The 19,721-nt window shown below is 49.0% G+C and overlaps 1 protein-coding gene and 1 long non-coding RNA gene across 2 annotated transcripts in view; both read left to right on the top strand.

The window, feature by feature from the left end:
* Window positions 1-3,114: 3,114 nt before the first annotated feature.
* On the top strand, window positions 3,115-4,621 carry LOC123351602. The gene is made up of 3 exons (XR_006574043.1): window positions 3,115-3,242; window positions 3,484-3,587; window positions 4,488-4,621. It is a non-coding gene; the product is annotated as an uncharacterized LOC123351602 (long non-coding RNA).
* Window positions 4,622-6,884: 2,263 nt separating this feature from the next.
* The window catches only part of LOC123351594 (sodium- and chloride-dependent betaine transporter-like), a 47,326-nt gene continuing 34,489 nt past the window's right edge, over window positions 6,885-19,721 (top strand). Inside the window, exon 1 of the mRNA XM_044991056.1 lies at window positions 6,885-7,006. Coding sequence (XP_044846991.1) covers window positions 6,890-7,006 — 117 coding nt within the window. The 5' untranslated portion in view covers window positions 6,885-6,889. The remainder of the gene's footprint in view (window positions 7,007-19,721) is intronic.

Genomic DNA, 19,721 nt, shown 5'->3' with positions numbered 1-19,721 from the left:
GGGACCTCATGCAGCAGCGTGCTGTGAGTGGAGAGTATCAGAGGGGTAGCCGTGTTAGTCTGGATCTGTAAAAGCAGCAAAGAGTCCTGTGGCACCTTATAGACTAACAGATGTATTGGAGCATGAGCTTTCATGGGTGAATACCCACTTCGTCGGATGCATGTGAGTGGAGAGTTGCACTGTGAATAGTAGGGAGACCATATTTTAATATTCAAAAAACAAGACACTCCACAGGGAGGGAAGCCCCACCTTGCCACCATCCACTCCCTCCGACTGCCCCCCACAGAAACCCCAACCCATCCAACCCCCCTCCTGCTCCCTGTCCCCTGATCACCCCCTCCCAGGACCCCTGCCCCTAACTGCCCCCCAGGACCCCACCCCCATCTAAGCGCTGCTGCTCCTTGTCTCCTGATTGCCCTGTCCCGGGACCCCTGCCCCTATCTAAGCACTGCTGGTCCTTTTCCCCTGATTGTCCCCTCCCGGGACCCCTACCCCTAACTGCCCCTTGGGACCCCACCCCCTATCTAAGCCTCCCTTCTCCTTGTCCCCAACTGCCCCCTCCTGAGACTCCCCCAACTTCCCCCCTAGGACCCCACCCCCTACCTGTCCCCTGACAAACCCCTGGGACTCCCATGCCTATCCAACCGCTGCCTGTCCCCTGACTGTCCCCCCAAACCCCTGACCCATCTAACCCCCCCTTCTCCCTGCCCCTGACTGCCCCCCCCGAACCTGCGCCCTATCCAACCCCCCCCTGCTCCCTGTCCCTTGACTGCCCCCCCCCCGGAACTCCCTACCCCATCTCCAACCTCCCAGCCCCCTTACCGTGCCACTCAGACCAGCGTGTCTGGCTCCGCGCAGCGCCAGTCATGCTGCTGCATACATGCTGCCATGCTCCCCAGCGGAGCCCACAGCCCCCCCATACACACACACACACACACACTCAGCACCTGCCTTCCAGATTCGAACACCTCAAAATTCTGGAGTGTTCAAGTCCAGTTTGGGCAGCTGTTACTTCATTTCTCCCAAATCAAATATACTGATCCACTGTAACTTGCTGTAGAAAAAAGTAGGATAAAATTGAGCAAGAAATGCTTCCCAGTGGTTATTAGGACTGGAATTGCTATTTTCAACAGCCATTGCCATTTGTTTGTTTGTTTGTTTGCTTTGTTTGTTTGTTTAAAAGGAAGACAGTGATATTGCATTGGCAAATTCCCCATAGAAAGAAAGAGTGGAGCAAAAGAATAATAAAGGCACCTCAACTTTTCCTCATTTATGGAGGACAGTCTTATAATATGCATCCAGATATCCTCCAATCACACAAGCTGAAAATTGTTCCACTTTACTGCAGCTCTGTAACCATATGGGGAACCAATCCTGTCTGTGTTCTGTGCACATCCAAAATTCCTGCTGAATGACCCGACCTGGGAGCGATTTACCAGTGACCCAGGGCTGCATCCGAAGGAGGGTGCAGGTGCGGAGGAGAGAGCCCAGGGCTGGGGTGGTAGGAGGTGTGCGTGGGGGGGCACTGGTGGTGGGGAAGGAGGGAGCCTAGGGCTGGGGCGGCAGGGGGGTGGAGGGAGGGCACTGGTTGGGGGGAAAGGGAGAAGCCCAGCGCTGGGGTGGCAGGAGGTGTGGGTGAGGGGGGGAGAGCCCAGACCTGGGGCAGCAGGGGGGTGCAGGGGGGAGCCCAAGACTGGGACGGAGGGCAGCCAAATTTTTTTTTGCTTGGTGCGGCAAAAAACCTAGAGCCGGCCCTGGCTCTCGATGGGTGCCCAGATGAGTTAATGAAAACCATGGTGGTGATAGCAGCAAAGAGTCCTGTGGCACCTTATAAACTAACACACGTTTTGGAGCATGAGCTTTTGTGGGTGAATACCCACTTCGTCGGATGGTGGTGATGAGATACTATGAACCCAACATCTCCTGGCTGCTCCCGTTGTCCTGATCTTCCTCCACCCTCATGTGTAGGGAACACCAGGTGGTGTGGTGTCATATAAAGGTTTTATTGGCACTTTCTTGGGATGGCTTTGTGAGATACTCATGGTTTTTTCACTCCCAAGCAGCTAAGTGATCTACAACTTGTGCTGGTACAGTCTTTATACCATGCCACATCCCCATGCGCCCTTTCCATACATTGTGTGGGCACTTTAGCTTAGAAAAAATGAATGGTGTTTGGGATTGTTCTAGCCCCTTAAATCACTGCCGTGGGGGAACGGATGATAACAGCCCTCTTGGAATATGCCCTCCATCAGGGTAGCTGGTGCAGAACAGACTATGTAACAGACACCCTAGGGCAGGGGTGGTCAATTATTTTTTGTCAAGGTCCAAATTTCTTGGTCAAGGTATAGTCCAGGTCCAGACTCCAGAGAAATATTTTCACACCTCAATAACAACAATGATGATAATAAGCAAATACAAAGATTTTGTGATCCGTGCGAAAGTGTCTGGCAGTCCAGATTTAGCCCACCGTCTGCCTATTGACTGCCCCTGTCTGAGGGCTTAAAAATCACTCTCCCTTCCCCACTCAAATCCATTCTTCCTTGGACTATTTGAGAGAAGCCATTGGGGTCCAGAAGGAAAATCCTCCCTTTTCATGGTGGACTCTTCACTCCAGTCCCCCAAGTTGGGACAATCAATCCAGAGACATGTCACACCCAGGCCGCTGAGAGCAGGTTTGGGGCCTGGTGAAATTTTTTTTCAGGCCCCCCCAGCAAGGGCGGACCGGTGGGGTCAGTTCTTGGGGGGGGATTTGCAGGTGCGCCTGTGGGGGTGCGGGAGACACCCAGCGCAATTATGGCGGGGAAGATGGTAGGGTCCCCGGCTGGGGGCGGGGGTGTGGACGCATGACCGAGCCTGAGCCTGGCGCCTGACCCCCGCTGCCCGCGCGAGGCTCATTGCCTGGCGTGAGGCAGGGGGGCGGGGCCAGGTGGGAAGGGGGCGGGGCCCCATGTCCCCTCTACTCCCATAGCCGGGGCGGGGGAATGTGAGGTCGCTGGCAGGAGCCCGGAAGTGACGTAGCGCGTTACGCGCCACACCGTGGGCCTCTCTGGAGGGGGGTTCCCTCAGGGCCGTTGGAGCAGCGGCGTGAGCCGTGACGTAGCCCCTCCCCCTCCCCCTCACGCAAGGTTGGGAGTTATTTCCGTTAGGGTGGCTGGAGCAGCAGCTGCACATGGCACACGTTATCCTGCTGCCTCGCCGAGACCCACAACTCCCTTCCCAGTCACTTGCGGGTCTGGGGTGGGGTATGTGTGCCCGGGGGGGTGAGCAGGGCCGACGAGGGGGGGAGGGAAGCCGGACCGCCAGGCCCCAATAATTTGTACCGGCTCCCCCCGCCCCTCGTCGGCCCTGGTCACACCCTGTATGGATTCTTCCCTTCTCTGCCTGATGTGGCAGGCTGCTGCCCCGAAGTGTGTGTACCCTGACAGGGCTTTACCATTTATTTCCTTAGCCGTGGCTGGAAATCACTGTCCTGTTCTGTTCTAGGTGTGGATGGATGCAGGCACTCAGATCTTCTTCTCTTATGCTATCTGCCAGGGGTGCCTGACCGCTTTGGGCAGCTACAACAAGTACAACAACAACTGTTACAGGTAGGAGCAGCCTGTGCCTCTCTCTTCCTCTCACATCTGGCTGAGGGCCGTGTGGGCAGGCGAGCAGAATGTAGTTGGGGCTGTGGCACTCACTGCTTCGAAATCACACGTGGGGCCTACGTCATTTCATCCTATGCTCTTGGCAGCTCTTACAAGCTAAGCAGGGCTCAGCGACTGGACAGGAGACTACCCAGGAAAATGCAGGGGCTACAAGAAATGCCTTTGGTGGCTCTGCTGGTGGCACTCTGCCACCAGGGCAGGGAGAGGGGGCACAGGACTCCTGGAAGTGCCATTGTTGAGTTGATGTGGGTATTGTAAATGTTACCTGATATGGAAATAAGATTTAGTAATGCATGTGGCCAAATTCAGTTCAGTTACCTGGGTCTGATCTCGGGAGAATTAGCCAGTTTCACAGTGGTCTGTTCCCATTTCCTCTCAGGCCTGATCCCCAGCCCATTCAAGTCAATGGGAGTCTTTCGTTTGGTTTCAGAGGGCTTTGGATCAGGTCCCTTGTGATTTAAGGATCCTTTTTCTCTCAATATTTATTCAATTGCTCTACCCTCAGATGATGATTCCTGTTGCCCCTTGTTGTGCCAAGTCCCTAGTGACTTCACTGGGGCATCCTGCTTACATTATATGGCTGCAGCCCCCTGTCATTTTTATTGCCAAGTATAATCATGTAGTTCTTGTAGTGCCAAGGGTCAAGGCTGTAGGCTGCCGAGTTCTGTTTTGGGCTGCTGGCCTCTGGAGGAGTCTCAGGCTAGTGTTAGTGTAAGCAAGTGCATGGATTCGTGTCCCATTCAGAAAGCTGAGCACAAAAGCAATTGCCCAGAGTGGTAAATTTGCAGAGGAAAACAATGCCGTCTCTCTCTCTCTCTCTCTTTGGTTCTGCCCCAACAGGGACTGCTTCATGTTACGTTTCCTGCTTCATGTTATGTGCCACCAGCTTTGTGGCTGGCTTTGCTATCTTCTCTGTGCTGGGCTTCATGGCACAAGAACAGGGTGTGCCCATTTCAGAAGTGGCTGAGTCAGGTAGGTGCTTTCTAAATGTGGCAGGGCCAAAAGAAAAACTTAAAGTATGGGTGGACTTTTTAGGAATTGACACCTTTGAATATGAAGTCAACCCATGAGGTTAGCAGTGCTGTTACCTTGAACCAATCCTACATCCTCTGTAATTGCTAGTGTCCCCAGTCCAGTTGCCCAGAACAGTCTCTGCCTATTCTGCGGACTCAGAGGCCCTGTCCTCCAGAACCACTGCTTTATTCTCTGCTATCCTGATGTACTTAGTGCCACTGTCCAGAAGCAGAGCTGCATTCCCCGTTGTTTTGAAATCCCTGATTCTTCTTTCCAAAACCAGCCACTCAGCCCATGTTAGCAGTTATTATTCTGTATGTCAGTGACCATTGCACGATACATTCTGGGGAAGCGAGGTCTTGGCAGGCTAAGTTTTTTAAATGGCACATCAAACTGGTCTCTGTGTTGCTGGGTCGTTTTGTTGGGGAAACCTCATCCTTACTCAGCTATCTGATTGGCAGGTCCCGGCCTAGCATTCACTGCATATCCAAAGGCTGTAACGATGATGCCTGTGTCTCAGCTCTGGTCCTGCTTATTCTTCCTTATGCTGATTGTAACGGGTCGGACTCACCCCTGCGGCGCCTCCTGCTGGTGACTCCGGGAATTAGCTCTGTTCCAGCGTTCGGAGCGCCCTCTGTAGGCCGGTGATCCACCTGTCTTCAGGCCCCCGTGTCCCTCCCTGGACCCGGTGCCCTTTTACATGGGGTGCTGCCCCCTAGCAGTAACCCCTTTCTCTCTGGGTCTCTCCTCCTTAGGGAACCCTCACCCTCTATCCCCACCTTGCCTCAGTATTTGGCTACTGCCAGTCATTGTCTAGCCCCACATCCTGGGGCAGACTGCAGTATCAGCCTACTCATCACAGGCAAGGAGGGTTTGGACCTGCTGCCTTGGCCTACCCCTGGGCTGCCCTCTGCAACCCCCAGTACCTGTTGGCCCACTGCTAGGCCGCAGCCTGGGGCTTTCTAGGCTGGAGCTCCCCAGCTCCTCAGCCTGTCCCCAGCCCTGCTCCACTCAGGTACTCTATGTCAGCTCCTAAGCACCCAGGCCCATCTCTCTCTGTAGCCAGAGAGAGACTGTCTGGCTCCTGGCGTCCCTGGCCTTTTTATAAGGCCTGTGGCTCAGTTTGGGGTGTGGCCTCAGCTGCAGCCACTTCCCCAATCAGCCCAGCCTTTAGAGCCACTGCTCTCAAGCCCTGCCAGGCCACTTTTAAACCCCTCACAGCAGGAGCGGGGTCCACCCCGCTACACTGATCTTCCTGGGACTGGACAGCCAGATACAGTAAATAACCCTCCTCTTTCCCTTGAACTCCAAGGTGTCTGTCACATGTTTGAGAGCCTCATGTAGATCATAACTCGTGGGTGGGAAATGGTGATGTGCCTCTCAGCCACCTGGAACACCTGTCACACATCCATGTTACTACTTCAGAATGATAATACTTCAAGCTGTCCGGTACATCCCAGCAGTCAGCTGGTGTTAGGTGTTACTCCTTACCAGTGACCTGCAGCACCTGTACTTTCCAGCATAAGTCTCTGACAATCCAGTGACAATCAGCAGCCACACTTCTTTGTCCTTGCCACCAAGCCTGCCCTTACGGGCTAGCAGACATCCCTCATGAACCAGGCACTTTGACACTACATGTGTAGTAATCTCCTCTAAGTTCACTAGGACTCCCTTTGTATTGTGACAAGCCCCATCTGTAACTGTAGTTTGATGGCAGCTCTGACTGTACTACGAGTATTCTTGATTCCAGGTGTGACTTGTGACCCTCACTGTCTCCTGGCTCCAGAGTAGCTGCTTCCTGGCAGTAACTTCTTTTATATCACAGTGGTTCCTTGTGACACACAATTTATTTCTTGATAATCCTTTGTGATGAGGTGCAATTCCCTTACTTTCTCCATGTTCCATGTGTCATTTCTGTTGTACCTGAACATCCTCCCTACTCCAGGTGCAAGGCTTGTGATAACCTCACTCAGTTCGAGGTGTGGTTCCAATCACTCCACCGGGCGCTCAATTCCTGATGTTGCACCAGTGGTAACTCCACTTCCTTTGGGACTCAGATGCAGCTACACCTCCCAGTTTGCAAGCAGTTCATGCTTCAGGTGTAGGAAAAAGAGGGGACTAACTGAGTGGAAGAATGGAAGTGGGGAAGAGGATGGGTAGGGAAAGAGAATTAGGTCCTTGGTTTCTTGACATGAATTCTTCTGCAGTTCGTCTGTGTTGAGAGCCTGATGACGGCCATTGTTGACATGTACCCAAAAATTCTCCAGAAGAAAGGGCGCCGGGAGCTGCTGATCCTGGCCATTGCAGTCATATGCTACCTGCTTGGGCTGATGCTAGTCACTGAGGTAAGAAGGGAAGTACATGGTGGGAGAGAGGGATATGGACTTGTTTGGAGCAGTATTATCTGCAGCAAGTTTGTATCTCACACTGTTAGTTATTCTCTCTCTCTTTAGCTTAGTTTATTAGCTGGTGAATATCAGAACCAGTAGTTCTTCTTTTTTATATAGTGCCAGGTGAGATGTTGTCATACTGTATAGCTGAGCCTTCCTCTGGGGTATGTCTCAGAGAGAACCTAGCACAGGGGTCAGCAACCTTTCAGAAGTGGTGTGCTGAGTATTCATTTATTCACTCAAATTTAAGGTTTCGTGTGCCAGTCATACATGTTAACGTTTTTGGAAGGTCTCTTTCTATAATATACAACTAAACTATTGTTGTATGTAAAGTAAATAAGGTTTTAAAAATGTTTAAGAAGCTTCATTTAAAATTAAATTAAAATGCAGAGACCCCCCCAGACCGGTGGCCAGGACCCAGGCAGTGTGAGTGTCACTGAAAATCAGCTCGCATTCCGCCTTTGGCGCACGCACCATATGTTGCCTACCCCTGAACCTAGCACCAGGGAAGGGCCACCTGAAAGGAACTGTATATTCAAACTCCAGTCCTGATGGCTCTCAGGTCAAAAGTAGAGGAGCTACATGTGAGATGAGAATGCTGCAAGTCTTTGCCATGGTGGAGGCCTTCCAAGGGAAGGCACAGTTGTCTGGCTGTCATCTGTGGAAAACAGGACTTGGGGGTATGAAGGCTGTTGATAGCAGGTCCTAGACTAAGTTAGAGCAGTGGCTCTCAACTTTTCCAGACTACTGTACCCTTTTCAGGAGTCTGATTTGTCTTGTGTACCCCCAAGTTTCACCTCACTTAAAAACTACTTGCTTACAAAATCAGACATAAAAATAGACAAGTGTCTGTCGGAGGGAAAAACAGAGTTCTCACTCTCAGGTTGGGTGCAGCAAATCAGATACTTTATTATCTCTAGCAATTACGTGGAGGGAGAGAGCAAAACAGGTCTCTCTCTAGGTAAACAATTACAGCAAGCATTTATACCTTTTGTTACAGACAATAATGGGCAACAGCTGCATTTTGTTTATACATAGGTCATCTTGATATCTTATTTTTCTCACCTCCTATTTAAACTATAGTCTACATTCTATACTTATCTAACACAAGGTCGCAACAACTTCTCACACAGTTCTTTCCCACTCGCCTCACACAATCCTCGCTTCTACAAATCTCGCGTTATTAGGGTTACAGCTAGCCTGACTCTTGCTCACAAACTACATTATTTGCATTAAAATCCCCTTCGTTTCCATCTCTAATTCCACACACACCCCTTTTGTGCTTCTAGCACAACAAACATTCTTAAATCTCTATTTGCATCAAGCCTTGGATTTCAGATTCTATATCAAATGCGACAACCTTAGGGGTTTTAATTGGATGCAAAGACAATACATGATTAGTATGGACATGAAAGGTATTACTATTATTATGTCCTTTACAACAACAATAACATATTCCTAGACTAAACAACAACAATAAAAGCAGTAACATTCCCACAGTAATAATATGATGGGGTTATTGTACAATTTTAGTCACAAAGCACAACACCTCATACTTAGTACATAAAGTAGACACTCTATAAGCTGTATGAAAGGCATACTTTTCAACTTTATATCTATTTTGAAGCATGTGAATTTCCCCTTGTAATTCAGAGATTCTTTGAACCTCTGGTAACAGTGAAAGCAAATTTTGAAATCGATCAGGTACTAAACTAGTCCAATTAAAGGGTATCTGAAATCTAAGGGCTACTTGTAAAATTCTATCCACAGGCCAGTAAATAATATGACTGCCTGCAGCAGTAGTGAGATTAAAATGTGTATCTCGCAACGTGGTGGTTTTAGCATACACACAGCTATCATTAGCTTGAAAAAGTAGGTGCCCTGTCAGGGTAGTTCCTCCCAGCAAACATTGTCATGAACAGTGACAACTTCCCTTTGCTTCTATTTCCTTTATGCACTGAAGCTGCCGGAGTTCTAAGAGCCATAATGTCCACTGATTCCCTATTCTAATCCAAATATCAGGTGCTATTCCAGAAGCACTAACAGAAAATCAGCTAAGCATTACCAGGTGGGCTAAGCTCCCAGATATCACAGTGAATAATCCAGTCCCACATGCATCCTCCCCATAGACCCGACAGGATTCGGTATGTGGGAGCCCCCACCCCTCCTACTGGCCCCTATGCTTGGGAGGAGCACTGCGAGTATATACAACTCCATCCTGAAAATCTCCAAGTATGTCTCCATGGCCACAAATCAGATGGCATTCCTGAGGTATCTGTAAGGGCAGTAGGCCATGCCTCATGCTTGAGATCACTCCGAATGGCCATCAGCTGGTCATTCAGGAAACCTTGAATTTCTGAACATGCCAAATCCCACTGCAATACCTTCCCAGCCTCAGTGATATTCAATACCATCTCTGTCCACAAATCCTGGTTATTGAACTAAGGGCAGAAATAACATGTAATTCACCAACTCCAGCTTGCACCTGGGTCAGCAGTGCTCCAGTAATAAGACCTGTGGCTTTCTCTAATTGTCTTAATTTCTCATCATGTTCTTGGCTTTTAAAAATATTCCAAATTGCTGCTGCACTATTGGCACCAATCCATAGGGATCTGGCCAAGTCCCTCTTCTTTCTAGAGGAAATAACCCAGGCCCTTTGCTGTGCTAATCTAATGGCAGCCCCTTTTGAGCAGTTTGAATATGTGGAGGTGATCTGAAAACTTGATAAGGGCAGTGTGAATTTAACAGTCCCTAGTGTAGTATTAATCACAGTCCGTTGATATCCTAATACACTTCTCTTTGGTGTAGTACTATACCACATCTGTTAGTTGTATACCTTTATATACTTCCAAGAGGCATTCGCATTAATGGCATAAGAGGGGGTATATTGCAATAGGGTACAGGTTACATTATTAGTTACTGGAATCATTTCAGTACAAGTAAACTTTCCAGTGGCAGAACACACTCTTTGAGTATGAGTCTGATTATTTACTAATTGGGTAACCGAAACAATAAGGACCCCTTTCCCCTGATATACTACAGACCCATGGAATGGCCATTATATCAACCCCATTATAAAACCTTAATTTCAAATTCTTGAAGCTCATTTGTAGTGATGTCATATCTTTTATCTCCTCTGACCAGTCTTTTTCCACTCATTGCTCGCTTATATGGGATGTCCCGAATCTTAAAAATAAATTTTTCCAAACAATATTTAAATAAATCAACTAAAGTGTGAAGGCCTTGGCCATTGGGTTTTATCAGATATATGGCATTGTCTGTATTTGGATGTGTTACAGGGATAATAATGTAATGGAAGAAATGGCAGAGGCAGTGGTAACAAGGTGCCTTTGGTATTTATAATTTAAAATCCAGTTAGGGAGGGCAATATATGCTGAAGGCCTTATCCAAAAACACTGAGTGCAGCCTGTAGAATAAACCCCAAAATCCAATCAATACTACATTCCCAAGCATGGTCCCACAAGTTTCTTCCTGCCAGTGAATAATTCTTTGTTTCTTCACCAGAGTCAGTTCTTAATGTCTTTTGTAGTCAGGAATCCCTGGACTTTGGTGGTTTCAGTGGAGCAGGTGTTCCCTTCTCTTTTCCTAAAACAGTCGTGGTTCAGCATGGTACAGGGGAGAAGTTATTAGCACATTACCCTGTAATGCAGGCCTGCACTACTCGTAAAGTGACGAGGGCCATATTACTTCAAATAAAAGAGCTGAGGGCCGAAACCCCCTCGGCCCTGCTCGACTCCTCCCTCCTCCGCCCCGTGCCGCTGAAACAGCCCCCCCCAGTGCCACCCAGGCCCCCAAACACACACACACACAGCACCGCCCAGCCCGCGGAAACAACCCCCCCAGTGTCACCCGCCCCATGGAAACAAACCCTCCTTCCCTAGCACCGCCCCACCGAAACAACAGTATTGAACCTTGGTAATATGTTATAGCGGGCCCCTAAAGTAGAATAATTAAGGTAAAAGAAAACTGTCTTTTTGCTAGAAGTAGAATAAGATCTTCCCCACACTTTGTAATCAATTGCCCTATTGAATGAATGAGGTGTGAATGAGGAAGGCAGCACCTCCAGACAGCTGCAACCCTTGGAGAGGGGATGGGAGTCAGACCAGATCAGGTCAGCCACTGACTCACTACTTGCCTCCTCAGCTCCCCTTTCCCACCGTTGGCTCACCTGCCTCCCTGCCACTGCCCACCCGCTCACCTCCTCAGCCCCACCCCGGCTCGCCAACTCACTCCCTGCCACTGCCTGCCTGCTCGCCTCCTCAGTCACCGGCTCACCTGCCCCCCCGCCACTGCCTCCCCCCCCCGCTCGCCTACTCACCCCCAGCCATGCCTGCCTGCTTGCCTCCTCAGTCCCCCGGCTCGCCTACTCACCCCCCGCCACTGCCCACCTGCTTGTCTCCTCAGCCTCCCCCCCCCCAGCTCACCTGCCCCCCCCACCTACTCACCTCCTGCCACTGCCCATCCGCTCGCCTCCTCAGTCCCCCTCCCTCAACCACTGCTTACCTACTCACCCCCCCGCGGGCCGCACAGTGAGCCCACGTGGGCCGCATGTTGTGCAGGCCTGCTGTAATGGTTTGATTCTTCTAGAAAAATCCAAAGGCACAATAGGTCTGTCAGTGGATAAGGGAGAGGTTACTAGCACTTCACCTTATTCTTTTTCCCTGCTGTCCAGAAGGCACAGCAGAGCTAGAAGGAGAAATAGGCTGATCATCAGTCGAAGAGTCATTTCCAGGAGGAGGGGTCTCTTTTTTTTGCAGTGAGTAGCGTGGGTCCAGGTAGGTAGTCCTTGGCACTTCACAGCAGTGTTGGTGGTTAACAGGACTTGGAAAGGGCCTTTCCAGCATGGAGCCAAAGCAGTCTTTCATTGGTGGACCTTTACATAGATCCAATCTCCTGGTTTCAAGGAGTGGCAGGACTGCTAGGGATTTGGGGGGGGGGGAGGGAGCACTTCTTTTACCTATGCGAAAAGAAACCTAACACATTTCATTAATGCCTGGCAGTGTTTTGCAGATTTTACAGCTGCTTGGGCACATTCAAGTCTCCCTTGGCTTTTTTTAATCTACAAAGGAAACTTCCACTCTTCACTCATACACCTTTTCCCAACAATGAACACATACACATTGCCATTATACAGTACTTTAGTCTTATTATTCAATGTATGCCACGTAGACTCTTCCAGTAAAATAACTTTATTACAGAGCTTTGGAGCAACAAGTCAGGACAAGCATACCCACTTTTGAGGAGTCCACTTGGTACAGCCTCTGGTGTCCAATAGATTCCCTTCCTCCCAGCCCTCTGGCTAGAAATCTGGGGTAGCCAGAAGGATCCGATGTGCAATATGGGGAGTTGGTTAACCTTTCATGTCATTTGTTTCCAAAGACTGTTGGTGTGCAAATTTTAACAACAATTTTTTCAATTTAAAAGATCTGGCCAATGAAATTTCTTTTTTCTTACTTAAGCAAATGTATTAGACTTTAGTATATCACATTTTCCTGATTTATCCAAACGCTTTGTATTTCAAGTTGAATAAAACAAGTATCTGTATTTTGATGTAACCCTTCCATTTGATTTTGAACTAGACTGTCATATGAAAATATTAAACACAGCAATTCTGGCCATGAGACAAACACTACAAAACAGGACATAGAACACAGAACATAATTCCTATTGTGCCAGTAAATGCATGGTACGTTGAATGCTGTTCAGCTGGCATTAGTTTTCTCTAATTATCTGAAAGACAATACCCCTTCTGGGCAGTCAGTCATTGCTTAAAATATTCCCTTAATATACGAATACTCTTGCTGATTTCAGGCAAAACAGAGGAATTACCCCATATTTTCTTGTATTTGTTTCATAGGCAGCCCAGGTTTCAGTGGCTTCTACCACATCAGTTAGATAATTTGCATTAATACAGATGCTTTCTGGCTTGCTTCTGAATCCAAAGCTATCTACACCTTAAAGACTCTTACTTAAAAGAGACACAATTGTTTTTACCAGAATTTTGATTGCCTTTTACTTTTAACTCTTGCTTTCAAAACACACAACGATCTGAAAGAAAACACCACTTATTGTATCCCCTTAGAGCCTAATAGGATTTTAATGATGTAGCACTGTATATTTACATTTCTTTAGCTAATTCGATTAAATTGTTTATAGCCAAATGATAGCAATCAAATAATTTCTTTGCCTGGATTTATTTATACTTACTCTTTTCCTTCCACTATGCCCTCAAAGTTTCCAACCTTCTTTTCCAATCTCTCTATCTGTTGCCTGACCACTTGGTCCTGATCCTGCTTTTCTCGCTGAACAGTCCCTTCCACGGGCACTGGCTTTGTTCCACTACCAATTTAGCTAGGAGGGTGGGCTTCTCAACTAGCCCTCACCTTTCCTGCTCTCTTCCCTTAAGCATTCTTACTCACAAAGCTACCCGAGTTCTCCTCCATGAGGCTTGCCACCTGGGCAAAAACGCATGGCCCATTAGCATTTAACTATTCAAATTCGTCTTTGTGGCAAATATACTACTGTTACGGCGTATGCTGAGCATAAATGGTTAAAATTTGACAAGTCCTTGAAGGACCTGTATTTGCTTAGCAGTGCTTCCTTTTCTGCTTGGAAGTCGTGTCTCAAGGCTTGCAACTTGCCCTGGGCGTAGGTTTGAGTTGCTGCCTGGTTCATAATCTAAGCTCTTAATTGCTCAATTCTAGTTATCAAGTACATATCTCTTCCCTTTTCTCCGACAATTTGGGGGCTTGTCTGGGATGGCAACGCCTGCCGAGACAGCGGCAACTGCTGCGGGTCATTCCCCTTTGAACCTCATTGCACCACAATAGAAGTAAGAGACCTTTTGAAATCTCTGGGTACGTCTACACTACGGGATTATTCCAATTTTACATAAACCGGTTTAGCAAAACAGATTGTATAAAATCGATTGCGCGCGGCCACACTAAACACATTAAATCGGTGGTGTGCGTCCACGGTCCAAGGCTAGCGTCAATTTCTGGAGCATTGCACTGTGGGTAGCTATCCCGTAGCTATCCCATAGTTCCCGCAGCCTCCCCCGCCCCTTGGAATTTCCGGGTTGTGATCCCAGTGCCTGATGGGGCAAAAATCATTGTCGCGGGTGGTTCTGGGTACAGCCTCACCCCTCCCTCCCTGAAAGCAGCAGACAAGCGTTTCGCGCCTTTTTTGCTTGGTGAACTGTGCGGACGCCATAACACAGCAAGCATGGACCCTGCTCAGCTCAATACCGCAATCGTGCATGTTTTAAACACCTCGCGCACTCTCATGCAGTATATGCTGAACCAGGACCTTCAAACCGAGGCGAGGAGGAGGCGGATACGGCAGCGCGGCGATGACAGTGATGAGGACGTAGACACAGAATTCTCTCAAACCGCGGGACCCTGCGCTTTGGAGATCCTGATGGTAATGGGGCAGATTCTATCCATTGAATGCCGATTTTGGGCCCGGGAAACAAGCACTGACTGGTGGGACCGCATTGTGTTGCAGGTGTGGGACGATTCCCAGTGGCTGCGAAACTTTCGCATGCGTAAGGGCACTTTCATGGAACTTTGTGACTTGCTTGCCCCTGCCCTGAAACGCCATAATACCAAGATGAGAGCAGCCCTCACAGTACAGAAGCGAGTGGCGATAGCCCTGTGGAAGCTTGCAACGCCAGACAGCTACCGGTCAGTCGGGAATCAATTTGGAGTTGGAAAATCTACTGTGGGGGCTGCTGTGATGCAAGTAGCCAAAGCAATCACTAAGCTGCTGCTACGAAAGGTTGTGACTCTGGGAAACGTGCAGGCCATAGTGGATGGCTTTGCTGCACTGGGATTCCCTAACTGTGGGGGGGCGATAGATGGAACCCATATCCCTATCTTGGCACCGCAGCGCCAGGGCACCCAGTACGTAAACCGCAAGGGGTACTTTTCAATGGTGCTGCAAGCACTGGTGGATCACAAGGGACGTTTCACAAAAATCCACGTGGGATGGCCAGGGAGGGTTCATGATGCTTGCGTATTCAGAAGCACTACTCTGTTTAAACGGCTGCAGCAAGGGAATTACTTCCCAGACCAGAAAATAACAGTTGGGGATGTTGAAATGCCTGTCGTTATCCTGGGGGACCCAGCCTACCCCTGGATGCCATGGCTCATGAAGCCATACACAGGCAGCCTGGACAGTGGTCAGGATCTGTTCAATTACAGGCTGAGCAAGTGCAGAATGGTGGTGGAATGTGCATTTGGCCGTTTAAAGGCGCGCTGGCGGACATTACTGACTCGCTCAGACCTCAGCCAAACCAATGTCCCCTATGTTATTGCTGCTTGCTGTATTCTCCACAATCTCTGTGAGAGTAAGGGGGAGACCTTTATGGCGGGGTGGGAGGCTGAGGCAAATCACCTGGCCGCTGATTACGCGCAGCCAGACACCAGGGAGATTAGAAGAGCACACCAGGAAGCGGTGCGCATCAGAGAAGCTTTGAAAACGAGCTTCATCAATGGCCAGGGTACAGTGTGACTGCTGTGTTTGTTGATGAACACCCAACCCCCCTTGATTGACTCATTCCCTGTAAGCAACTCACCCTCCCCCTTCGAGTACAGCTTACTTATGCAAATAAAGTCACTCTCGTTTAAAAATCATGAATTCTTTATTAATTTATTATAAAAAGAGGGAGAGAAGTAAGGGTGTGGTTTGGGAGGAGGATAGGAAGGATGGAGAAGGCCATTAAAAATTTCACATTAACGACAGCCTTCTGGTTGGGCTGTCCACGGGGGTAGAGTGGGCGGGTGCACGGAGCCTCCCCCCACGCGTTCTTACACGTCTGGGTGAGGGGGATATGGAACATGGTGAGGGTTGAGGGTGGTTATACAGGGGCTGCAGCGGCACTCTGTGATCCTGCTGCTGTTCCTGAAGCTCCACCAGACGCCGGAGCATGTCAGTTTGATCACGCAGCAGCCCCAGAGTTGCATCCCGCCACCGCTGATCTTCCTGCCGCCACCGCTGATTTTCCTGCCAGTCTTCCTGCCGCCACCTCTCATCTCGGGTGTCCCTCCTGTCCTCACGTTCACTGGCCTCTTTCCTGTAATTTGATACCACGTCCTTCCACTCATTCAGATGAGCTCTTTCATTGCGTGTAACTTCCATAATATCCGAGAACATTTCATCTCGCGTCTTCTTTTTCCTCCGCCTTATCTGTGCTAGCCTTTGGGATGGAGTAGGGATGGTTGAAAAATTTGCAGCTGCATGAGGGAGAGAAATATTTAGAAAGATACATTTTACAGAACAATGGTTATACTCTTTCACAGTGAACAGCTCTATTCACCTTACATAGCACATGTGATTTCCCTACAAGGTCGCATTTTTCATCTTAATAGTGAGTGCCTGCAGCTCTGGAGTTACAGATCTCACAGACACAGGTCCAGGCTTCAGAATTCAGCTTGCATGCGGCCATGGTAAGCTACTGTCTTTCGGCGTCTGTAGTGATTTACCCCTCCCCCCAACGCATGGCTAATACCACGCTAGCTCCCTGCTAATCAACACCCTTCCCACCCCCCCACCCACTGCGTGGCTGGCAGCTTGGGGAAGCCCCGCTGACCAAACACAAAAAAGATCATCGGCATTTCATTCCTCCCCTCCCCCCGCTTGGCTACGTGGAGGAAAGGATTTTTTTTAAGCTGCTGCAGTCCACGAACCCAGTAGGAAAATGGCCATCCCCCTTAATTAAATTCCTGATTTTTAACCAGGTTATCCTGAACGATATCACTTTGCTGAGGATAACACAACAAGATAAAGAACGGATGCTTCTTGAATGCCAGCAGTCACCGGGACCATACGCTGCTATGCTTTGCCACGCAATGATACCTGATTACTTGCTACATGCATGGCGTGGTAAAGTGTCCTACCATGGTGGGCGGAACAAGGCTGCCTTGCCCAGAAACCTTCTGCAAAGGCTTCTGGAGTACCTACAGGAGCGCTTCATCGAGATGTCCCTGGAGGATTTCCTCTCAATCCCCGGACATGTTAACAAACTTTTCTAAGTAACTATACTGTCTGCGAATGCATCCCAAGTCCTCAGGGCAAATCAATCATTAAAAAACGCTTGCTTAAAAAACAATGTTTGCTATTTACAAAGGTACACTCACCAGAGCTCCCTTCCATGGCGTCATTGTCTGGGATACTTGCTTGGGAGGGCTGGGAGGAGGGTAATTCCGTCAGGGCGATAAAAAGCTCCTGGCTGCTGGGGCTCACGGAGTGCTGTGTGCTCTCTGCTAGGTCTTCCTCCTCTTCTTCATCTTCATCTTCCCCGTCTGCATAATCCTCAGCCATGGCAGAGATTACAACCCCCACCTCGGAATCCACGATCAGGGGTGGGGTACTTGTGGCGCAGCCCCCTAAAATTGCATGCAGCTCAGCATAGAAGCGGCATGTTTTTCGACCTGCCCCGGACCTTCCGTTTGCTTCTTTGGTTTTCTGGTAGGCTTGTCTGAGCTCCTTAACTTTCACTCTGCACTGCACTGAGTCCCTGCTGTGGCCTTTATCCGTCATAGCCTTAGAAATTCTTTCAAATACTTTTTCATTTCATCTTTTGGAACGCAGTTCTGTTAGCACTGAATCCTCTCCCCATATAGCGATCAGATCCAGTACCTCCTGTGCAGTCCATGCTGGGGCTCTTTTTCGATTCTCAGGAGACTGCATTGTTACCTGTGCTGATGAGCTCTGCGTGGTCACCTGTGCTGATGAGCTCTCCACGCTGGGGAAGCAGGAAATGAATTTCAAAAGTTCACGGGGCTTTTCCTGTCTACCTGGCCAGTGCATCCGAGTTCAGAATGCTGTCCAGAGCGGTCAGTGGTGCACTGTGGGATACCGCCCGGAGGCCAATACCATCGATTTGCGGCCACACTAACCCTATTCCGATATGTTAATCCCGATATTAGCGCTACTCCTCTCGTCGGGGAGGAGTATAGAAACCGATTTAAAGAGCCATTAAAATCGATATAAGGTGCCTCCTAGTGTGGACGGTTGTGGCGTTAAATCGGTTTTACGCTCCTAAAACCGATTTAAACGCCTAGTGTAGACCAGGCCTCTATTGGGGTGTTGGAGGAGGACTGTCCGTGGGGCCGTTTGTCCCTCTTGGGCTTATGCCATCTGAACGTATTGACTGTGCAGCAAGATCAGATGCAGAGTGGTACTGGGGAACTGTTTTGCCACCCCCAGTAAGGTTAGTTTGAAGTGGTACTGAGGACTTAGTTTGCCACCCTCAATAAGGTAGTTGTATGCGGTACTGGGGACTATAATTTGGCTGCCCCCAATAAGGTTAATGCATAAGGGAAATGCATTAGGTTAATGCACTGGTGCTGAGGGGTTGTTACCGCCTCAAAAAGGAAAGTGTATTGAGTCCGGACATAAGGTAAAGATGCATCGTGATATTTAAAATAGAGGCCTGGGAGGAGGGGGGGGGTGATGTATACACCAGTGTGAATGAGTGTCATAGGAAGATGCCCAGAGCCATCTGTGAAGCCGTAGGCTCGTGACCAGAGATGCTCCAACGCAAGCCCTGTGACTCCACCTAGTGGACCGGTAAAAGATTCTGACTAAGGTGTCTCTCTCGGACTGGCGTCGTCCGGCGAGGGGCCTGCCTGGGTCTAGGATTGTGTGATCCCATCTTCGCTTCCCTTTTCCTCTCCGCGTGAGCCACTGACTGGTCTGATCATCTCACTGGAACCAATTAGAGTAAGCAGCGCCGTCTCTCTGAGACTAGCCGACGCTCTTTGCTGAAGGGAGGTGTAGGAGGGTCGTGGACATCCTCATTAACCTTTCCTGTGTGAATTACCTGAGCGGAAGGTGGTGTGATACCCTTAGTTTATGAGCCGCTAGCGGACAGGGCGCCTCTCTGTGTATGTGATTGGAAAATGAATGGCGGACAGTTTAAGCATTCCCTCTCACCCTCTAAGGGTACCCCCAGCATAATACATGTATGTACATTATGGTCCTAGAACCTGCAGATATTTAGAAAATTCAAATCTTTACACGTGTGAAAATCCATCTAAACAATGCCCACTGGAAGGTACCTTCAATCTAGATAAGATCATACATCTCAGAGGAGATTTTAATCACCAAAAAGCTTCTGACACACAGTGGGAGCAATTTGTCTATTGAGGAAAGGAATTGGTTAATCGGAAATTCAGCTTGGCCCAGAGACAAAGAGAAATCTATGCTTTTAATTGCTCAATTCTAGTTATCAAGTACACATCTCTTCCCTTTTCTCTGACTTCTCTATTGCCCAGTCCTGCTACGACTGGGGTTAGATCCACCTGACACCCTTCCCGGTCAACCAGGGTGGAGAGAGGAATGCTAAACCCCTCTTTGGTTCTCAGACTTACTACGGCTGAGAGTGGGCACACCTTTAATCATGCAGTCCTCAACGTATAACACCAACAGTACCAAACAAAGCAAACATAAAATAACAAGGGCAAAACAAATAGATGGTGTGCATTCCGCAGGGTTCCCCCCTTACTCAATTTTCCACCAAACTGTGACAGATTTCTGTTATCAATCTATCCCTCGTGTCAGGTAATCAGGCTGACACCGCAGGATTGTTTGGGGAAGATAAAGAAAACACACCATATGACTGAATTTTAAAGCTTCATTAATA

Source organism: Mauremys mutica, chromosome 1 (genome assembly GCF_020497125.1).
Source record: "Mauremys mutica isolate MM-2020 ecotype Southern chromosome 1, ASM2049712v1, whole genome shotgun sequence".
NCBI lineage: Eukaryota > Metazoa > Chordata > Testudines > Geoemydidae > Mauremys > Mauremys mutica.
This window is presented reverse-complemented; position numbering and strand designations above follow the sequence as displayed.